General features: G+C 39.1%; 2 protein-coding genes across 2 annotated transcripts; both read left to right on the forward strand.

Moving 5' to 3' along the window:
* The first annotated feature begins 160 nt into the window (after positions 1 to 160).
* On the forward strand, positions 161 to 3,013 carry LOC131428894 (uncharacterized). Its single transcript, XM_058592954.1, has one exon. It carries the CDS (start codon positions 161 to 163, stop codon positions 3,011 to 3,013), a length of 2,853 nt encoding a protein of 950 aa, XP_058448937.1.
* Positions 3,014 to 7,767: 4,754 nt separating this feature from the next.
* Positions 7,768 to 9,027, forward strand: LOC131428895 (uncharacterized). Its single transcript, XM_058592955.1, has one exon. It carries the CDS (start codon positions 7,768 to 7,770, stop codon positions 9,025 to 9,027), a length of 1,260 nt encoding a protein of 419 aa, XP_058448938.1.
* The last annotated feature ends 15,531 nt before the right edge of the window (positions 9,028 to 24,558 follow it).

The following is a 24,558-nucleotide window of genomic DNA, read 5'->3' on the forward strand; positions in this document are numbered from 1 at the left end:
AAGTGTATGAAACAATAAGTAGTGTCATTGAAAATAACAGTGAAGCAGTTAACAGTGAACTTATGAAATATCCATCCCCCAGTATCGTGTTTATGGACTTGGCTGTAATCCGTACTTGGTTCGGACATAAGGTTCGAAATGTGGTGAAGTGCTTATGATAATGTTGAAAAATAGCTTAGGAGATCCTGGAAGCAGCAGTGCATTAGAGCAAACAGGCTTTCCTTCAACTCCAGCAAGTAGGCGAAAACAGAAGAAAAAGAAATTACTGGATAAAATCCACATCATGGAACAGATTGAGTTACTCGTCCATCGCCGAGGCCAGGCGAAAGGTAAGGTGACACGAATGCTTAACACCATATACCCCGATGGTAATGAGGAGATACAACAATTAAGTGAAGCGCAAATCCGGGTGTTCATAAAAAAATTGGAGGCAGCTCAAAAGGAGTACCTTACGATACATGAAAGCATCCTCAGTTTGGTGTCAGCTGAAAACCGAGAAGGCCACAACCAACATTATTTGGATTTTGACGATCTACATGACCAGGTCGCCATTTTACTGGAGGAACAACTAGTTGCAATGAATACAGCAACACGAGCAAACGCCAGCCTTTCACCACTCAATGCATCCGCATCACATCAACCTCCAGTTCTAGTCCATCAACCTTTGCGAATACCGATTCCTTCATTCGACGGTCGATATGAAAGTTGGCCAAAATTTAAGGCAATGTTTAAAGATCTAGTCGATAAGACACCCGATTCTCCAGCAGTAAAACTTTATCATCTAGATAAGGCTTTGATGGGTAGTGCAGCCGGTCTAATTGACGCCAAAACCATAAATGAAGGAAATTACGTTCGTGCTTGGGAAATACTTGAGGAAAGGTATGAAAATAAACGCCACGCGATTGACACCCACATTCATGCACTATTGAATCTCAAGAGCATGGCTAAAGAAAACCATACTGAACTTCGAGGTTTGATGGAAGAATGTACAAGACATGTAGAAAGTCTAAAGTTTCTGGAACAAGAGTTCACGGGAGTATCGGAACTAATTGTCGTTCATCTACTCGCCGCATCACTAGACAAAGAAACCAGAAGACGATGGGAATGTACCGTAAAGCATGGTGATCTGCCCAACTATAACCAAATGTTAGAGTTCCTGAAGGAGCAGTGCTTTATTTTGGAAAGATGTGACAGCTTGAATTCAAAACCAGCACAGAACCAACACAAACCAACAAATAAATCGAACCAAAAAACCTACATTGTAACCGATGGCGAAGGTGCTACAAAAATGAAGTACAAATGTGATTTTTGTGGTAAACCCCATCACAACTTTACGTGTTCTGAATTCAAAACACTATCAATGCAACAGAGACTGGCTAAGGTCCGTGAACGCAATATGTGTTTTAATTGTTTGAGAAAGGGTAATCGAAGTAAGGATTGCCCATCGGATAGAACCTGTTCGAAATGCAAACGGCATCAGCACTCTCTACTCCATGCAGAAGATAAGTCGAAGTCAATGATAGAGGAGCAAAAGGTAACTTCACAATCAACCCCAACAGACAAGGTTCTAGTTCCGGAATGCAATTCACAAGATGCAGTTAATCTAACATCCGCTAACTGCTGCAATGCAAATATGCCAACCTTGCAAGTGTTACTCCTCACAGCAGTAGTGGATATATTCGATCAAGACAACAAAGTTCACCCATGCAGAATTTTATTAGATAGTGCATCTCAAGTCAATTTGATCTCAAAGGCTATGGTAAGGTCGTTGGGTTTAAATCAGTTCCATTCCAATGTCACCGTGGCTGGAGTCAACAACACTAGAACTCATGCTTCAACTGGTAGTGTGATCCATATTCGTTCGAGGTATTCTAGTTTCGAAGCCAATATCAAATGTTTGGTAACCGAAAATGTCACAGCGGAACTCCCAACGTCCACAATAAACATTCGTCAATGGGAACTGCCTCCTGAAATACAACTAGCTGATCCTAGTTTTAATCATTCTGGTAAGGTGGATTTGCTTCTTGGTAATCAATTATTTTTGAAGTTACTGTTGCCTGGTGAAGTTCAGTTGGCAGATAATTTACCAATACTACGTGAAACCCAATTTGGCTGGGTTGTTGGTGGTGGGTGCGATGCTAGTGTAATATCAGAAACAATAGTTAATTCTCACTCTGCCATACTTAAAGAACTAAACCAATCCGTGAAGCGATTTTGGGAAGTTGAAGAATTCGAGGGTGATGTAAAGATGTCTAGTGAAGAAACCGAATGTGAACTTCACTTTCTAGACACACATCGTCGAGATACCACTGGAAGATATATAGTAGAGCTACCTCTCAAAGAATGTGTCTCTGAGTTAGGCAACTCCCGTTTTTTGGCACTGAAAAGATTTTACGCTTTGGAGAGAAAACTCGAACAGCAACCTGATTTAAAGGAGCAATATGTGAATTTCATGAAGGAGTACGAGGAGTTAGGTCACTGCAAAGAGATAAATGAAAATATGGATGCAGGTGATATAAGAAAATGGTACCTACCTCACCACGCCGTTTTACGTCCGTCGAATACGACAACCAAATGCCGTGTAGTATTTGATGCTTCCGCCAAGGTAGATGGAATGTCTCTTAATGATGCAATGAAGGTAGGTGGGTTGGATCAAAACTCCTTGATTTCGATCGTCCTACGTTTCCGATTCCCACGGTACGTGTTAACGACTGATGTAGCCAAAATGTATCGGCAAATTTTAGTAGACAAAAAGCATTCGCCCCTTCAGCGAGTGTTTTGGAGAACGGAAGTAACAAATCCCGTGAGAGTGTTAGAGTTAACAACGGTTACTTATGGTACCGCATGTGCACCTTCCCTGGCCACGAGAGCGCTCCAGCAATTAGCTAAAGATGAGAGACACAGATTCCCTACTGCGGCTAACATAGTCGAAGAGGATTTTTATGTAGATAACGCGTTGTTTGGATTCGATACAATTTCGGACGCAATAGAAGCTCAATCGGAGTTGATTTAGCTTTTAAAGGCCGGTGGGTTTAAATTGCACAAGTGGTCGTCTAACTGTCTAGTATTGTTAGAGGTCATCCCTGAAGCTGATCGTGAAGAATTGACTAGTATTGGAATATCCGGTATCAGTGATGTCATAAAGACTCTGGGTCTTCTGTGGGATCCAATGAGCGATGAGTTAATTTTCACGTCACCATCACCGACGCCCTACGAACGACCAACGAAGCGACAAATTCTCTCTTTGGTTGCAAGCTTATTCGATCCTATTGGGATTATTGCACCAGTGGTTTTAATCGGAAAGCTATTGATGCAACAAATCTGGGAACGGAAGATGGGTTGGGATGAACCTATACCGATCGATTTACTGAGCGAATGGAACCATTTCCTGAATGCAATTCAAGACATCGACAAAATCCGAATGGCAATGGGTTGTGGCAATGAATGCTACTGTGTATGAGCTTCATAGTTATGCAAACGCTTCCCAATCTGCATATGGAGTTTGTGTTTACATCAAGACCATTATTCCTGATAGTCCAGCTTCAACAAATCTGTTGTGCGCTTAATCAAAATTAGTGCCAAAATCCGTGCTTACGATCCCACGCAAGGAGCTTTTGGCCGCTCTTTTGTCACACCGAACAGTGAAGAGGGGGGCAGCACAGATATAAAAGTACAAACCTGCACATCAGGAATCAGAACAAATTGGCTCAAATGGCACGTTCCCCTTGATATTTGGAGATTTGTGCCTTGTAAGGGCTTGGCGATCAGATTTTACGGGTACCAACCAATAATTGAAACCCCAATTGATTTGGAAAATGTTGTCGACGAGACAAACTCACTCATAGTTGCAGCATATGAAGAGGCTTGTCCACTTCGGATTGTGCGAGCTACTAGAGGAACTCCTTGGTGGAATGCTGAACTTGCTAGACTAAGGAAACTATGCAGAAGAGCTTGGAACCACCGACGCAGAGATGGGTCGGGGGCATTCGTGTCGGCTCGAAGGGCTTACAAAAATGCTCTTCGATCGTCTGAGCGGAGTGGTTGGAAAAGCCTCTGCACAAATGTCTCTAGTCTCAACGAGGCTAGCAGATTAAATAAGTTACTTTCGAAGTCTAAGGACTTTAATGTCAGTTTCTTAAGAACTTCAGATGGTGAACACTTGTCTGAAGAAAGTGATGTACTTCACTATCCTTTTAACACTCACTTTCCAGGATGTATGGATCCATCACCGACAGCTCTTCCCGAGACTTTTTCAGGTAGTTACGATTCTTGGGCCCTTGCTCGAAGCGTTGTGACGATTGAATCGGTCAAATGGGCAGTTGAGAGTTTTGCTCCGTACAAGTCTCCTGGAAAGGATGGAGTTTTCCCAGTGTTACTGCAGAAAGGGTATGAACATTTCAAACATGTTTTGAAGAAAATACTTACTTTTAGTCTTGCGACTGGATATATTCCAAGAGCCTGGCAGGAAATAATTGTCAATTTTATTCCCAAAGGCGGTCGCGACACTTATGAGGAAGCGAAGAGTTTCAGGCCTATCAGTCTTAGCTCATTTCTTCTTAAAACAGTGGAACGCATAGTCGATCACTATATCAGGAATGTTAGCCTGGGCGTGCATCCGCTACATGGAATGCAACATGCTTACCAGCGTGGAAAGTCCACTACAACCCTGTTACATGATGTTGTGTACAACATTGAAAAAGCTTTCTCACAAAAGCAATCTTGCTTGGGAGTTTTCCTAGATATTGAAGGTGCCTTTGACAACGTGTCTTTCAATTCAATTCTGGAAGCAGCCCGTGGTCATGGCATACCTTCAAGTATCACAAATTGGATACACGCAATGCTTAGCAATCGACTTCTTTGTTCATCGCTTCGGCAAGCAGAGATTAGAAAGCTGAGTGTCTGTGGGTGTCCTCAAGGTGGTTTACTATCCCCACTTTTATGGAACCTAGTCGCTAATGGTTTGTTGAGGAAACTTAATAACCTTGGATTTCCGACTTATGGTTTTGCCGACGATTATCATATATTGATGACCGGTATAAGCATTAACACTCTCTTTGATTTAATGCAGCAAGCCCTGCGATCTGTTGAACAATGGTGTTGTCAGGTTGGATTATCTGTAAATCCGGGCAAAACATCAATGGTGCTTTTCACTCATCGTAGGATAATCACAGGAGCTCGTCCGTTACAGTTCTTCGGTTCAGAGGTTACTGTGGTCGATCAAGTTAAATACGTCGGGGTTATTCTTGACTCAAAACTGAATTGGTCTGCTCACATTGATTTCAGGATTAAAAGAGCTTGCATGGCTTTCGGCCAATGCAGACGAGCTTTTGGAAAATCATGGGGACTCACACCCAGATATATTCATTGGATCTACACAACTATTGTTAGACTAATTTTAGCATATGGATGTCTTGTATGGTGGCAGAAAGGAGAAGTCGCGACAGTTCAGTCAAAGCTAAACCATCTCCAAAGGATGGTCCTAATGGCGATGACAGAAGCATTCACGACAACTCCTACTGCTTCTCTAGAGGCGCTACTGTGCATTAAACCACTACATGTGTTCCTAAAACAAGAAGCATTATCTTGTGCATACCGTCTTAGGGTTACAGGGCTTTGGAACAGTAACCCATTAGATTATGCTACCAGCCACACTCGCTTGTGGTCTCAAATGGTTACGTGGGATGAGTATTTACTCGCTCCTAGTGACCAAACTCTCACATGCAGATTTCCTTTCAAAACATTCAATGTGAGCTATCCTCTTCGTGAGGAATGGTTGTCTGGTTGTCTGGAACGACAACTTGATGAACACATAGTTTGTTATACGGACGGTTCTCTGTTGAATGGTCGTGCTGGTGCTGGTGTCTACTGTCGTGAAATGAGGCTGGAGCGGTCTCATTCACTTGGTAGATACTATACTGTGTTCCAAGCAGAAATCTACGCGATTCTGTGTGGAGTACAATCGGCACTTCAGAAGAGGATCTGTGGTAAACGTATTTATTTTTGTTCCGACAGTCAGGCAGCCTTAAAACTCATGATCTAATCTAGTGATCGCATGTCGAACTCAAATCGAGGACCTCAGCATTTCAAATGCTGTTTACTTCTTATGGGTACCCGGCCATTCTGGTATTACTGGAAATGAATGGGCTGATGAGTTGGCTAGAGCTGGTGCAACGAATGATTTCGTTGGTCCTGAACCAGCTTTACCACTTTCAACTAGTTGGATAAAGCACAAGATTCGCTCTTGGGCTGTATCCAAACATGCCAGCTACTGGCGCAGCTTGCAAACTTGCGCTCAGACAAAAGCATTTCTACCAGATTTAAATCTGAAAATGTCAAAGTGTCTACTGCATTTCTCCAAGCATCATTGCAGTATTCTGGTCAGAGCTCTGAGTGGACATTGCAAACTCAATTATCACATGGCTACTATTCAACGTGCTGAGTATTATTCGTGTGATTTGTGTGAATGCGATTACGGTACTTCATATCATCTGATATGTAACTGCCCCGCATTGACGCAGCTTCGTATCCGGGTTTTTGGTTCTCCATACATGGTTGAGTCTGTGTATGCGGAGCTAAAATTGAAGGATATTCTCTCGTTTCTCACCCAATGTGGTAAGGAGCTATAGTCAGAAGGGTTCATCGTTCTTCCTGGAGTGAATGAATCCCTTCTGTATTCACCTTAAATAGGGTTTAGCAGATTGTTTGGCATCCTTTAGGGGGTGCCGAATTTACTTCTGCTCGTACATACTGCGAATCGTTCTGCATTCTTCCGGGAGTGCAGAATGGTGTCGCTTTTGTAAGATCTCTAAATCCTCTCGGGGGTTGGAGGTTTTATTAACAGCAGACTGTTCGGGACCTCTTAGAGGTTCAGAATTTACTTCTGCTTCCACCAGATGTGATACCCAGCAGGTTCGGCATCCCTTAGGGGTGCAGAATTTACTTCTGCTTTTATGTGTTTTTGTGTCGTCATTTTTTCCCATCCTCCTAGTCCAACCCTTACCATTTCCTTTCAATCCTTCCCTCTTATATATCGGGAAAATGATGCTAAAACCAAATTGATGGCAAGGCACAAATCTCCAAATATCAAGGGGAACGCGCCATTTGAGCCAATTTGTTATGATTCCTGATTCCTGAAGCTTATTCGATCCTATTGGGATTATTGCACCAGTGGTTTTAATCGGAAAGCTATTGATGCAACAAATCTGGGAACGGAAGATGGGTTGGGATGAACCTATATCGAACGATTTACTGAGCGAATGGAACCATTTCCTGAATGCAATTCAAGACATCGACAAAATCCGAATGCCAAGAAGGGTTGTGGCAATGAATGCTACTGTGTATGAGCTTCATAGTTATGCAGACGCTTCCCAATCTGCATATGGAGTTTGAGTTTACATCAAGACCATTATTCCTGATAGTCCAGCTTCAACAAATCTGTTGTGCGCTAAATCAAAATTAGTGCCAAAATCCGTGCTTACGATCCCACGCAAGGAGCTTTTGGCCGCTCTTTTGTCACACCGAACAGTGAAGAAGATCTTGGAGGCTGTGAATATACCGTTTAGAAAAATTATTTTATGGTCGGATAGTCAGGTGGTTCTTGCTTGGTTGAAAAAGAAGCCTGATCAGTTAGAAATATTTGTACGAAACAGAGTCAGTAAGATCATCTCTACGGGTCAGCATTTTGAATGGAGATATGTACGATCAGCAGACAACCCTGCAGACATAGTATCACGTGGCCAATCCGCAGAGAAATTAATAAAAAATGAGATGTGGTGGAATTGTGTTCGAGGAGGAGAACACTATACAAAGGAAGTTCCTGAACTGTTACTAGATGAATCTGAACCAGAGTTTTGTTCGACTGTTATAACAAGCATGGTTACTCAGTGTGAATCAATTCGTTCTGTGTTCGAAAAAATCGAGTCGTTCCGAAAACTGCAGCGTATTTTTGCCTATGTCTTGCGATTTTATCGGAATTGTGAGGAAACCTGTAAAGAGAAGCGCATCATGTGTAGATACCCAACGACATCGGAAATGAGAGAGTCTATGAAGATCATAGTAAAGACAGTTCAGCATATGGAATTCGCCTCAGAAATTGCCAAGCTCGAGAAGGGTGAGCCGTCTAAGAAGTTTCATAATTTAAGTCCATTTCTAGACGATGGTATGCTACGAGTAGGTGGCCGGCTTCGCCACTCAAACCTTCCTTATTCAACCAAGCATCAATACATTTTACCTCACCACAATATAGTTGTACAAAACCTAGTCCGGTGCATTCACAAGGAAAACTTGCATGTTGGTCCTTTGGTACTTTTGGCTGCCGTTCGGCGACAGTTTTGGGTAACAAACGCAAGATCGGTTGCCCGCAAAATCACTCGTAGTTGCGTCCAATGTTTCAAGGTTAAGCCCATCATCACAGGACAATTCATGGGAGACCTTCCATCGACTCGTTGTGACAGATCACTGTCATTTCAAAGAGTTGGATTAGATTTTGCTGGTCCTTTTTTGATTAAGCAAGCTGGAAGAAATGCAGCACCAGTTAAGGGGTACATATGTGTATTTGTGTGCATGGTAACGAGAGGAATTCATCTTGAGGCTGTCGAAAATTTGTCCACCGAAGCATTCATTGCCGCACTGCTTCGGTTCGTTTCCCGCCGTGGTGTCCCTCAAGAGTTATTGTCCGATAACGGGACAAACTTTGTAGGTGCGAAACATGAGCTGCATGACTTGTATCAGCTTTTCAAGCTGCAACAAATGGAAAAGAAAATATTTGAATTTTGTCAACCACGTGAAATAAAATGGAAAATGAATCCTCCAGGCGCTCCACATATGGGGGGCATGTGGGAGGCAGGTGTAAAGAGCGTTAAAACAATATTGAAAAGAGTATGCAAAACATCGCTACTAACTATGGTGGAATTTGCTACATTATTATGTCAAATTGAGGTTGTCCTCAATTCTCGACCATTGTATGCGCATTCTGATGATCCAATAGATCCCGAAGCACTGACGCCTGGCCACTTTTTGATCGATTGATCGCTGACAGCAATTCCGGAACCTTCGTACGATGAGATTTCCAAAAATAATTTGTCGCGATGGCAATACGTGCAAGTGCTTCGTGACAATTTTTGGAAGCGCTGGTCTCACGAATATCTGGTTGAACTACAAACGCGTGGCAAATGGACCAAAAAAATGGTCAACGTAAAGAAGGACATGGTTGTCCTAATAAAGGAAGATAATCTACCACCACAGTCATGGAGACTTGGAAGGATTCGAACTACTTACCCGGGTCCTGACAATATGGTACGAGTTGTCGAGTTGCAGATGTCGTCCGGAATACTACGGAGGCCAGTACACAAGCTAGCACCGCTCCCAATTCTGGATAACTTGGAGTCTACTGCAATTTCCGGTGTGGAGGATGTTCGTGCATAATCTTGACAGCACGAAGAATTGTTTGTAATGATCGACGGTACACCCCTCGCTTGCTGCGATCGAATATTTTGATGTTAGGTAGAAGAGTGTAAGCGAAGCGGGAAAAAAGGGACGCGTAGTTTCAGCGCGAAAGGGAAGCGTGTAGGACGCATTGGTTAAATAAAATAAATCGATAGCATGTAAATTTTTGAACTACAACGGAAATAGAAGTAAAATTAGAAAGCATTAAGTGTTTCCTTACAAGTAAATAATTCCGACCCTCTGAAGAAGTTTGCAAATTTTAAGTCCAAAATTAAACACTTTTCAAACTCGCTTTCCTTTCCCATCGTCAACTGGAATTTGATTCAATATCGCGAGTAACTTCTTCCCAAAATGTTCAAAATGGCGATGGTGTACAAAAAGCCAATTCAGTTTGTGGTTTAAGGTTGTATAAACGGTAATAAATTGAAAAAGTTCACATCGGCATGCAAGGGTTAGTTAGATGTTTATTTCTCAATGATTAGAAATGAAACGAAATGCGCTTACTCTTTGTTGCGAACGCTCACCCAGCTAACACTCGGGACGCTAAAGTTGTTCTCGTTGACCAAACCCGAAATCCCGCGATGGTCGAAACAGTGAATGCACTATGCTAAACTTGTTACCTTCTATCTCCAATGCCGTCAGATGAGAATTCGCTATAACGCTGAAAGATTGTTACGAAGCTCTTTCCGCAATTATTGATTCGAAAATCCGGTTCGAAAGACCATGTCCGCTCGCAATAGCGTTGTCCGTGTTCCAATTAGGATCCCCAGCGGCTGGCCAACAGTGACAATCGATGACAATGGAAATCAGAAACGTAGCAACAATTTAGCCGAAAACAATCACCATCAAGCAAAGAGAAATCTAAACTCAATACAGGGTACTTTCTTCAGAATGCGCGCTGAATGATAGAAAGACGTTCGAACTCTTTGAGCTGTGGTATACAATTAATTTATTGTCAGGAAAAAACCAGCTGAAGGCTAGTAAAAAAACTGAATCTTTTCGTTTATTGTTTGATTTGTTTTTTTATGTATAAAAAGTGTACTGTCAGTTTGTATGTATAAGTGTGTTACTGAGTTTCACACTGAACTTCATATTGGAGTGAATCTGACGAGTGTGCGGTGTGTCATGCTGTGAATAATATTACATGTCATTTAACAATAATTTTTTATAATGAATGTTTTCGTAATTAAGTATTCTGTTTTCCGTTGATGCTGTTCTTGGCGGAGATCGTATGATGATTTGATGCGTTAGTGACGACGTACACGGAACAGTGTTACAATTTAGAAGAAAAACTCTATAAATAAATTTCTAAAAGCACATGGTGGTTATATGAATCATTAAGTAACATGATCCCTATATTTATAGACGTTATATTCACAGCCTTATAGCAGGAATCAGAACTAATTGGCTCAAGTAAAACGTTCCCCTGGTTATTTGGAGAATTGTGCCTTGATGTGACTTCTCATCATTTTCCTGATGGGAAGGTAAGGATAAAAGGAACATTGATGGAAATTGCTAAGTGAGTAAGGTAGGAAAAGAGTACAAAACTAAAAGAAACAAATCGTTCTTGAAAGTATGCTGCACGATCAGCAGGTGTCAAAATGCTCATTTAATAAAACCTTAATCCCCTGTAAGCGTTTAGAATTTCTACAAAACCAACATTATTCTGCACTCCCAGAAGAACGAATTACAAAATGCATGAGCAGAAGTTCGTTTGGCGCCTTATAAGAATTCATTCAATCCAAGAAGAACGATGCATCCCTCTGACTATATCTCTTTTTCACATTGGGTGAGAAACGATAGAATATCCTTCAATTTAAGCTCCCGACACACAGGTTTCACCATTCATGGAGAACCTTAAACCCTGATACGTAGTTGTGTCAAAGCGGAACAGTTATATATTAGATGATATGAAGTACCGTAATCGCGTTCACAGAAATCGCACGAATAAAAATACTCAGCACGCCAATGAATAATAGCCATGTGATAGTTGAGATTGCAATGCCCAGTCAAATCAGTATGTATCAGTCAGTCAGTATGTTCAAGCATCGACCTGGAAGAATTTTCAGTGTCAGTCAGATCGTAGTATTACTCATGCAATGATTCTGTACGCTAAGAATAGGCTGCGAAGTCTGTTGAAACAGAAAGGCTGAATTCCACAAAAGGAATATAATACCTTTTTATTACCACATGAAGTTAACAGTATTTGAAATGCTGAGTTTTTCGATTTGAGTTCCGTGAACCGATCAAACTGCATACCTTTAAAACTGCCTAATTGTCGGAACAAAAACATTTACCACAACTTCTCTGCTGAAGTGTAGATTGTACCCTATTCAGAATCGCGTAGATTTCTACATGGAACGCAGTGCAGTATCTATTCCATATACAAACAAACATGTGTTCATCAAGTTGTCGTTCCAAATAACCAGACAATCATTCCTCATCTCAAGTAACCACAAGCGAATGTGACTAGTAGCATAGTCTATAGAGTTACTGTTCCAAAACCATGTAACCTTAAGACGGTATGTATTCTAGGAACACATGTAGTGGTTTTATTTACAGTAGCGCCCCTAGAGTAGCAATAGGAGTTGTCGTGAATGGTCCTGTCATCGCCATTAGGACCATCCTTTGGAGATTATTTAGCTTTGACTGAACTGTTGCAATTTCTCCTATCTGACACCATACAAGGTATACGTATGCTGAAATTGGCGATGAACAAAGAAGTAGCTAAGTATTGCGTGTATACAATTTGTGATACTAGAATTGATTTGAAGGACACGTTATCGAAGGCACTCTCAATATCTAGAACAACTCCCAAGCAATATTGCTTTTTTGAGTTAGCTTTTTAATGTTGTACACTACATCATGTAACAGACTGTTAGTAAACTTTCCACGCTGCATATTACATTTCATACAAACGCAGATCTCTTTATTTATATACATAAAATAGTTTTATGATAGGTTTATATTATTTCTATAACTACACTAAAATTGGTTTTTATATTTATGCAAGTATATATCATATATTTCTGAGCATCAAACATTGTTGAGAAACTCGGACTCCGGACCGTCCGGAATTCCACAAATAAATGGATGACATGGGCAGATAAATGCTCCACATGATGTGCACTTTGTGTCTAATCTCTGTATAACAAGTTTCCGCACCACTAGGTTGCTTCGCAGGGGTAAATATACCTGCTTTTAAGAAATTAAAGCACCAGCTTTTTTCTCCATCCCCTTGGCCAATTTACTGCGAACAACTTCAAATATATTTTGACCGATGAGTACCTTCTGCAAGTTGCTGCAGTTCCGGAAATGTTTTTTTTCTCTCATAATTTCGGTTTCCATGGTAACCTTTCAGATATACGAGTATTATACCGTTTTCGTTTATTGATCAGAGCAGCCCGAAAGCTGACCCAGAGTCGCCCAAACAACGTTTAATATGTTTGTTTTAGCAACCTGAGGTCGCTCTAGAGCGGACTCCAATCGCGTAGTTTCGCTCTGAAAATTTTTTCGGGTCGCACCACGCATCCAGCCGAGTTTGTTTATTTTATCTTTTTTTCATGAGTTGTTGTTTAGGGTGCGTAAAACGTGTTCGTTTTACTCGGAGTCAGAGTAGCCCGCGTCTAGGTTCAAAAACGAAAACGGTATTAGAATGAAACACGGGTATGATCAAATCAATCTGCATCAGCAGGAATATTTTATGGTTTGAATAATTAACATACATTCAAATCTTAAAAGTCGTCAAGCAATGTCAACAAATTTCAGGTATTCAACCAACTAACCAAACGGAGTTAACTAATGTTTAAAAACAAGCTTTTGGAATACCACTCAAAACAAGTACAAGTAAACGCTTCAGACGACCTGTGGTCTTAGTATGTTATTATACAATAAAAGAAAATTGTATTTTCCATTTCTTCAGAGGTTTTAATATTGCTGTGTTCTATTCTATGTTCGGATACGTAATCATTGCTTTTAAGTGTTTTTTTGGCACGTCGCTGATACGAATTTTCACATTTTCTAGTGTTGTTATATACATTCTTAGTAATCGCTTGCTCTAAAAAATTTTCATACAATAAACCAGGATTACACCCGACAAATGTTTTAAATATCTCTTGTTGCCCACTATATCCTTCATTGTATTGAAGTAAAACTATTTTCACTCTGCGCTCATACGACCCACGCGATGAGAGGTACAATCTTTTTCCACCGATAAATTTAACCACGAACGCAAACACAGCTTCGGAATCATTCGAAGTTTTTCCACCTATCAAAAGCTCTGCTTTTTCTGCTAGATCTTCGAATATTTGAGAAATCTTTTAAAAAAGTCCTTCTTGGCTCAAAATATCATACTCGGTTTTTTGTGAACTTGAATCTAAACATTCTAATGGTATACTGAATTCCTCTAAAACTGTATTCCGATTCATTTGTTTCAGAATTGTAACCGTTGGTTATAAAATAATGTTATCGGCTATGCCGATAATTAAATGAGTAACGGCTTGTTCAATGATTTTTATCCCATCCCATCCCTGGGTATTGTATTAAATGAGTGAGTGATATCCCTCCACGTCTGTCATTATATGTCTTAGACGGAGGGGTAACTCACACTGAAATGCTCGCATGTACCTGCTGAAGGAGACCGTTCACAGCTGTTTGAATGTCGCGCAACATATCATCAACTGTCAACACCATCGGGAGAAGGGCTGCCAACGTCATTTATGTCACAATAGGATCATAATGTTGATTGTACAAATAGCTCGACGAAGCTCTTGATCGCTCTCTTTCGGTGCTCAGCCATCTAACGAAGTGGAAGTGCGCGTCGTGTCGTTAGAAGTAATATTCAAGTTTATGGTGAAACGTGTGTAGTTATTAAAGTTGCGTCTCGTTATAGGTTATAGCAGTAGGAGTACAGTAGAAGTATTAGAAGTACAAGTAAATCCAGTAGATTTGAGCAGGAAAAAGAGAAGAAATACGCGAAAAATGTGTGAAAGCAATTATAAGAGAAAGGTAATTGTAAGCAAGGTTTTGTAATTTGTGATAAGTATAAGACTGGCGTCACGGATACTAATTCCGTTGGACAGGTCTGTCAACGGACCTTTTTCTGTTTGGGACCGAAATACGTTTCTGGTCGTTTTCCTTCAGGTCGCCATTGTTAACGCTCAGGCGGCGTCCGTGAGCCCTTTAGGAATTAACACCGCCATTTTGAAATCGGAGTGGGACATATCATACGACGGTTATGTCCACATTACGAAGACCGTAGAAGAACCAAACCTCCACCGATCATCAGAAGTTGTACCAATTACCACCGTCAGAAAGAAGCCGTTTATTATATATATATATATATATATATATATATATATATATATATATATATATATATATATATATATATATATATATATATATATATATATATATATATATATATGGCCGTTATGAAGGCCGATGCCAGTTCCCGTAGAGTTTACAACAATTAGTTACAGTTTGCTCTCACGATACCTTCGATAGCCGTAATCGCCATTCATCTCTCCGAGTACTCGGTGCCACCATCATGGAAGCTGTTAACAGCAAGTATAAGCATGTGACGTCATTGTTGTTACACATATATATATATATATATATATATATATATATATATATATATATATATATATATATATATATATATATATATATATATATATATATATATATATATATATATATATATATATATATATATATATATATATATATATATATATATATATATATATATATATATATATATATATATATATATATATATATATATATATACAATAACGAGTTTTTTTAGTAATTCCACACATTTATATTCCGCCTTTTGTACACACAAATGAGTTTCATACCTCGTCATTAGATGGTTCCAAAGAAACGGATCGATCAGTATAGTCTTCGAGCATTTCTCTCGGTGTATGAAACATAGCTTGGTAATAATTCTCCCCCGGATAAACTGTCAGTTGATGCATCGATTATCACCCGTTCCGGCTGTAGAATGAGTTCTCTGGTGAGTACACGTGTAGCATGAGATACAGATACTTGTCTAGCATACCACGACATATTTGTTCCCTCCCAACACCCACTGAGTAAGCCAAGGGGCTACAAATTGGCGCCCATTTAAATTTTTTCTCTACCCCGTAAGGGGAAGGTACAATTCAGTACTCTGAATAGATTCAACTTCGTCCTCCAAACGAAGTATTTGTTTTTTCTCGGAAAAGAAGTTTAAATTTGATTTCAAAATGAATGTTGAATTCGAATTACTCTATAAAAATTTATTAACTCATCATTTAGAAAGAGACGAGATTGAACATCAGCTCGCAATTCGGGGTATGGAATATACAAAAACAACACGAGCAGCCCTTACAAGACGGTTGAGAGATTGTGTTAAAACAGAAAGAGAAGATAATAACGCGGATTTAGATTTTCTCCGTTTGAATATTGGCGTCGATACGGAAATTAAAACGTTAGATATAAAGCTGAAGGAAATTAAAGTTTTCCTATCAGGCAAGAAGAAATATGAGGGATTATGTGAATGTTTAAAAACGAGATTAGTTCATTTATTTGCGCGCATAAAACGACTTACAGAAAATACGGAAGGTGACGGAGATCTTTTCGATATCGATATGCTTGTGTCATGCATTCGCGGTACACACAACCAATATTATTCGTGTTTTTCGCCGGTCGTTCAACAAGAGATAGTCAATCAAATTAATCAATCATTGATGAATTTATCACTCAAAAATTTAAATTCTAACAACGCGGACAAATCGTCATCCAGCCAAGAAGATGATAACGCATTTGTTACGCCGGGTAAACACTTGAAACGAACTTTGCAATCGATAGAAAATCCGCCCAACGCAACATTACAGAATAATTTACATCCTTTTTTATGCATTCAGGTGCATTTCCTTGGGTTTTCGGACCCCCCCAAATGCAAATGTGGCAAAGAAAATGCTTCAATTCAGTTCGATTGAAAATTCACCCAGTAAAAAAGATTCAATGAAAGAGTTAGGAAACGAAAAAATCGATCTTCCTCCAAATCAAAACGGCACCCTCGTGAGTCAAAAAGCTCAAGCGAGTCTTCTGGTTCGGAATCCAGTGATTCGTCAGAGAAATCGCGTCGCGGGTCGAGAGAGAGGATACGAGAACGTCAAAACGAAAAACGCAGACCAGTTTCGGACTGGAAACTTAGATACGACGGGTCAGATAACGGGCTATTTTTGATGAAATTCCTCAAAGAAGTAGAGTTCTTCGCGAAATCGGAAAAAATGTCGAACAGAGAATTGTTTCGTTCAGCAATTCATCTATTTAGCGGTTCCGCGAAAACGTGGTATATGACGGGATTTGAAAACGAGGATTTCACTTCCTGGGAAGAGTTGAAAGAAGAGTTAAAACGCGAATTTTTAAGTCCGGACCATGACCATACAAGCGAGATACGCGCGATTTCTAGAAAACAAGGTCCGCGTGAAAGATTTCAAGATTATTTTCTTGAAATGCAAAAAATATTTAACTCGATCACTAAACCGACGGAGCGAAAAAAAATTTGAGATCGTTTTTCGAAACATGCGCGCGGATTACAAAGGTCACGTGGTGTCACTAAACCGACGGAGCTAAAAAAAATTTGAGATCGTTTTTCGAAACATGCGCGCGGATTACAAAGGTCACGTGGTGTCGTCGGAAATAGACAATTTAGCGGATCTTAAGAAATTCCGTAGACGCTTAGATGCAACGTATTGGTATAAGTACCAAACGCCCGCAAACGAACTCAACACCCGGGGTAAAAATGTTCATGTTAACGAAGTAGAAACCAGCACGAAATCAAAGTTTAAATCGAATAACGATCAATACAAATCGCGAAATTTCTATAGTTCAAAATCTCGAAATACTGCGTCCGACGAAGACAAGCAAAATATACGTAAAACCGGTGAGAAAGATCAGGTTCAGGATCCACAGAAGGGACTCAAAATTCTACTGGAAAACTATGAACCTCCCAAAGATGGAATTTGCTTTAATTGTCGCTTAAAAGGGCATCATGCTCGTGAGTGCAATAGACTGAAACATAAGTACTGCCAAAAATGTGGATTTCACAACGTGGACACAGTAACCTGTTCATTCTGTGAAGAAAAACGCACCAAAGACTGTCCCCGAGGGCAGACATGTCTAGCGTTCGTAAAGCCCCTCTCAACGTGTGAACAAATTTCAACACTTCAATTCTTAGGATATGCACAAGTATCACCTACCGATTATGTCTACTCTTCGCAATATGAATTTAATGAAGCAATATTAAACTTAGAATATGACTGTAGACCCTTTGTTGAAATTTCAGTATTCGGAAATTCGTTGTTGGGCATACTAGACAGTGGGTCTCATTTGAGTATTTTGGGGATCGGATCGTTAGAACTAATTATAAAATGTAAATTAAATATATTTCCTTCAGAAGTTTGCTTGAAATCTGTTAGTGGAGAAGAATTAAAAGTAACGGGTTCAGTGAACCTGCCTATTATTTTCAACAATGAAATGAAAATTATTGAAACTCTTGTAGTTCCGACATTCAAGAGACGAATCCTTTTGGGCATGAATTTTTGGAAAGCTTTTAATAGCGACCACTGATAGATCAAGCTACTGTAGAGAATCTAGAAGCATGCGGGGAAGACCCTGACGATAGTAAAAGTACCAGTTTATCACAAGATAAATTAGATAAAAATCAAAGATACCAATTAGAACATATCAAATTAAAGTTAAAAAGTAGCTAGCGATGGCGTACTGGATACAACCGACTGTATAAGTCACAGAATCGAGCTTACAGAGGAGGCAAAAAAGCTACCACCCGCTCGTATTAATCCCTCTCCAACTTCGCCCAAAAGGCAAGAGCAAATAAATGACGAGTTAAATGTAATGCTAAAGGCAAACATCATTGAAAAATATTACAGCGATTGAATGTTACGCTTAGTACATGTAGACGGAACTGTACGTCTGTGTTTAGATGCACGAAAATTAAATGGACGCACCGTCAGGGACTCCTATCCTCTCCCGCACGCAGACCGTATATTGAGCTGACTTGGATCAGCCGAGTTTATATCCACGATCGATCTTTCAAAAGCTTTTCTACAAATCCCTCTGCACCCTAGATCAAGAAAATATACGGCATTCTCCGTGTTGGGACGAGGACTGTTTTAGTTTACTCGAATGCTATTCGGCTTGGTTAACATTCCAGCCACACTTTCTAGACTGATGGACCGAGTCTTGGGCGGGGGTGAGCTGGAACCAAACGTTTTCGTTTACTTAGATGATATTATCATCGTAAGCGAGACGTTTGAGGAGCACCTGACCCTACTTGCATCGCGACTGCAAACAGCAAATTTGCCCATCAATTTGAATAACTCACGCTTTTGCGTTCCAGAAGTACCTTACCTTGGATATGTATTAGGTCAGGGCGGTCTAAGACCAAATCCGGATAGAGTTACTGCTATCGTCAATTATGAACGACCGACTTCACTTAGGGTTCTTCGAAGATTCTTGGGAATGTGTAACTACTATAGAAGGTTTTTGACTTTGAAGAAATTTCCGTCAGTCTTCCGCTGTTGATGCATATAATGCAAAACTGGATGCACTGTACGTTCCATGTTACATTCTCGCCCGAGTAGGAACCAGCTCATATGAGTTGGCCGATGATTCTGAAAAGTCCATAGAAATCTTTTCCACTGCAGATCTAAAACCCGAATGCCGAAATAAAGAGTCTTCAAAACGATAGTTTTGAATAATACTTCCAAGCAATTGATGAGTCCGGACATCAAGGTATTTGTACCGATCCATTGTTCTGTAATCGAAAATAACGTCAACATCATCGATCGATCACTAGGTTTACTCAACTTACTTATCTGCTGTCTGTTTACTCAACTTACTTATTCTGTTTGGGACCGAAATACGTTTCTGGTCGTTTTCCTTCAGGTTGCCATTGTTAACGCTTAGGCGGCGTCCGTGAGCCCTTTAGGAATTAACACCGCCATTTTGAAATCCGAGTGGGACATATCATACAACGGTTATGTCCACATTACGAAGACCGTAGAAGAACCAAACCTCCACCGATCATCAGAAGTTGTACCAATTACCACCGTCAGAAAGAAGCCGTTTATTACATACATGGCCGTTATGCAGGCCGATGCCAGTTCCCGTACAGTTTACAACAATTAGTTAATACACCATCATGGAAGCTGTTAACAGCAAGTAACATCGTGTGACGCATGTGACGTCACTAAATTGAGCTATAATAACAATAATAAGTATAATAAAATTGTAAAATGTATCCTATCCATTGTTGTAACATATATATATATATATATATATATATATATATATATATATATATATATATATATATATATATATATATATATATATATATATATATATATATATATATATATATATATATATATATATATATATATATATATATATAAATTAGGCTGAAAAGTTCGTATCGTTTAATAGAAACACACATTTTTTTGCCAAAATTCGTTTTTATTATTCAACATAATTGCCATCAGAGGCGATACAGCGATTATAGCGATCTTCCAACTTTTCGATACTATTTTTGTAGTACGATTTGTCCTCAAAAGGCCTCAGTTTCAGCGATTACCTCTTCATTGCTTCTAAATTTTTTACCAGCGAGCATTCTCTTGAGGTCTGAGAACAGGAAAAAGTCACTGGGGGCCAAATCTGGAGAAAACGGTGGATGAGGGAGCAATTCGAAGCCCAATTCGTTCAATTTCAGCATGGTTTTCGACGACTTGTAACACGGTGCATTGTCTTGATGAAACAAAACTTTTTTCATCTTCAAATGAGGCCGTTTTTTTTAAATTTCGTCCTTCAAACGCTCTAATAACGCTATATAATAGTCACTGTTGATGGTCGATTGTGAGCTCACGCGGCACCCATTTTGCACAAAGCTTTCTCATATCCAAATATTCGTGAATAATATGTCCAACACGTTCCTTTGATATCTTTAGGGTGTCAGCTATCTCGATCAACTTCATTTTACGGTCATTGAAAATCATTTTGTGGATTTTTTTTACGTTTTCATCGGTAACAGCCTCTTTTGGACGTCCACTGCGTTCATCGTCTTCGGTGCTCATATGACCAGTACGAAATTTTGCAAACCACTTACGAATTGTTGCTTCGCCCGGTGCAGAGTCTGGATAACACTCATCAAGCCATTTTTTGGTATCGGCGGCACTTTTTTTCATCAAAAAGTAGTGTTTCATCAACACACGAAATTCCTTTTTTCCATATTTTTCACAATAACAAAAGTAGCTTCACTCAAAATGCATTATCTCACATACTAATAATCAGACAGCTGTCAAATTTATACATATCTTTTGAAGGTTGGTACTAACTGAAAATGGTATGGATTTAATTCTAGTGGCGCCCTCTCATAGAAACGATACGAACTTTTCAGCCGATCTGTTATATATATATATATATATATATATATATATATATATATATATATATATATATATATATATATATATATATATATATATATATATATATATATATATATATATATATATATATATATATATATATATATATATATATATGTATATATATATATATATATATATATATATATATATATATATATATATATATATATATATATATATATATATATATATATATATATATATATATATATATATATATATATAAATTAATAGTCCACTTGGGGATTTCGGATTTTTAAAAAATAATAACTAAACTGCACACTGTGGAGGTAAGAACTAGACTGATTTATTTATTCTATATCGACTGCACGATGGCCCTGGCTTTCCCTAAAACTGCTGATCCTGCATTTGACAATGGTCTGCTGGTCACGTTGTCCGCCCTGATGGTCGGTGTTTCCAAGTATCCATGCGTCGAAAGTGCTGATCTAGAATTAGGCTGGTTCGATGTCGTGGCATATCGTATAGCAGGTGTTGGTGTGGTAGACTCGATAGATGACCCTTTGGTCACAATTGTTGGCGTCGCAGATTTGTCGTTAATTGCTCCATCCTCAAGATTTGCACGTCCCGTGCAAAGGCTTTGTATTTTTTTCTTCATACAAGAAAGTTTTATCGTAATTATCGACATTGTGGCGAATATGATAATGATTATAATGTTGGATGAATTGTATTTAAATTCAGCAGCTTTTAGCCTCTCCCTGTTTTTTATGTGTAGTGTCTGTAGTTCTGAAATATTGAAAAATGGTTCCAGAGATGCTTCATCAATTTGTAGTCGATTTAACGGTGATATGATAGCTGGTTTGACTTCGACTTCGTAGTTTTGGAATAGTTTATTTTGGATCCAGACGGAACAGTTGGAAAAAGTAATTAGAGCAATTCCGTGGATGTCCTTTTCATCAATTCCGCATGTGCTACTCAACATGACGGATCCATGTGTTACTATTGTTAGTATTGTTCCAGGGGTTAACAGTTTGAATTCTGTCATTTGTGTAGTTTCCTTGAAAGGGCATTTACCTCTGCTTTCTCGCACAAGTGGTGCAATGCATTCGTTTTCACTGATGTCTTGCACTTGCATTGGTTTACATATGGTCGTGTGTATGGATTCTGAGCATTTTGATAATATTGCTAACGTTTGGTTGCGATGTACCAGCAGTGTTGCGTACTCTACGGCCAACATTTTGTTTCCTATGGGTATCGGTACGAGTTTTATCTTCTGATAGTGTTCTGGGTATATTAGTGGGATATCGATGCTGATTACTAGATGGTGTCCTCTGTAGAAGGTTGTAGTTGAAAGAAGGCTGCAGACCTCGTCAAGGCTATTGAATTCTAGTCCCTCTCATCTAAGATCTTCACCTATCGAAACGATTTCGTTGTGACTCAATATTTGGCGATTCAAAACATTCAATTGTGCTAGTGCTAATGTGTTTTCGATCAATGTTAATATCTGGTAAAATGAATCTATTTGAAACAAGGTTACTATCCTAGTGGTTTCTTTAGCTATATGGTTTTTTTCTTCAGAAATTTTGATTAAATCATTTTGTTGGGTTTTAATTTCGTTCAAGAGAATCTGTAATCTGTTCTCGAATTTTTTATTAATTTTTATTTGAACATTGTTTTGTGTTATTAACTCGCTATTTGATTCCTGAATTTTGTGAAAGTTTTCGTTAATGACTTTTAAATCGTTTGCATCGAGATTACCAGTTATAAATTTTATTGTGGTTCCAAGTATTTCTAAAGCTCTTCTAGCTCTTACTTTAGGGTATAATGTTTCTAACAGGGATTTTGTTGATGAGAGTTTGATTCTAATGAGTCTTGAGAGATTATTGTCGTTAGTTTCTTCTGTCGTGCTTTCTAGAATTTTTAAAGAGGTTTCGAGTTCTGCTAGGTCTATTATGTGAAGAAATCTTTTGTGTCCGTTGCTTATTCTAGCCTGTCCGTTCTTTAGTATTAGTGCTCCTGGATTATTACTTATGTCATGGACTTGGATTGTTTGTGAAGAGGTACCGACAATTAGATATGTGATTATTACCCAGTTGAAATTTCGCATTTTCCACTTTTTCCTGAAACGATAGACAATAAAATGATTAAATTCTTTTAAGGTTTTCTTTATGTATTAATTTTCCCGTGTTATCCACCAAGGTTTTGGTTTGGTTTTCAGTTACTACGGCTGATGCAAAACAGTTCCTCGTTTTGTCCTTTATTCCTTGTGTGCGAACAAAAACTGTTTGTTCTTGTTCCGGGTTAGGGGCTGGTTCTCTGGAATGATTGTGGTATTTTAGGTTTTTTGTATTAGTTTTGGATTGAGCTGTAATAATTTCTTCAAAGAATTTGTTTCTGTTCTCGAGCATTTTCTCCATGTCGAGTTCTCTGTCCTCTCCATCCTTTAACCCGAAGAATGCCTCACGCGGTTTGACTCCTATAGCAGAGTGGATAGTGTTGTTATATAAAGTGCATGCTATTCTGAAAATTTCTTTCTTTCCCAGGTCGTCGTGTTTGTTTCTAATGCACCGAAATATTTCGGCTAGGGTCGAATGAAATCTTTCGACTATTCCGTTGCTCAAACTATGATTAGGGGGAACAAAATGTATTGCAATGTTTAGGCTGTCTAACAAGCTGCGAATTTCTATAGACTTTAGTGCAGGTTCATTGTCACAAACCATACTATTAGGAGTACCGTACAAAGAAAATAGTTTCGTAAAGCCCTTTTTTATGTCAACTATAGTTCTAGATTTTATGGGGATAATAGAAGCAAATCTTGAAAACTTATCAACCGCAGAAATAAAGATCGTTGGTTGAGAGATGAAAAGGTCTACATGGATTATTTCCCAAGGTTTATTTGATTCTGGAGTATTGGTCAGGTGGATCTGGTATGGGTGCCTTTCGTATTTGGCCTTGTTGCAGATGATGCATAGTTTTACAAATTGTTGGATTTTACGTTTCATTCTTGGGAAATAAAATCGTTTTGAAATTTGCTTGTTGTTTTCCCAGACTCCGCGATGAGCGAAATTGTGGGTTTGTTCTATCTTTAAATTTTGCTCCTCTGGAGTCCTTAGATCGTCTAGGATTTTCTGTGTAATATAAATTTTAAATGGTTTACCTCGGCTGAAATAATTATGATAAACTGTTTGTATTGTCCCGATCAGTCTCTCGGGGCACATAATGCAGTTAGTACGTTTGGGGTCTATAAAGTCCTTAAAAAGTCTTATAAGATATGGGACTCCGTACGATATTTTGGTAATGGTTCGTCTATGGATTCTTGGGAAGATTTCTTCGTATGCTTCTGAGTCTTCTGAGCCAAAATTCAAGACTATTTGATTTGAGTAGTGGTTCAAAGGAATTTCCGTGCATGGTATGAATTCCGTGTCATCCGTGTCGGCGGAGTGTACGGTTGCGTCATCGGAGAAGTTTTCTACTTCATTCACGTTTAATTCGTGATGCACTCTTGACAGTCCGTCTGCAACTACATTTTGTTTGCCGGGACGGTATCTAATTTCAAAATTGAATTGTTCCAAGTATAGTCGCCAGTGAATGAGCCTACTGTTGCTATCTTTCAAATTCATACTATACGTGAGTGGTTTGTGGT

This window comes from Malaya genurostris, chromosome 2, assembly GCF_030247185.1.
Source record: "Malaya genurostris strain Urasoe2022 chromosome 2, Malgen_1.1, whole genome shotgun sequence".
NCBI classification, from domain to species: domain Eukaryota; kingdom Metazoa; phylum Arthropoda; class Insecta; order Diptera; family Culicidae; genus Malaya; species Malaya genurostris.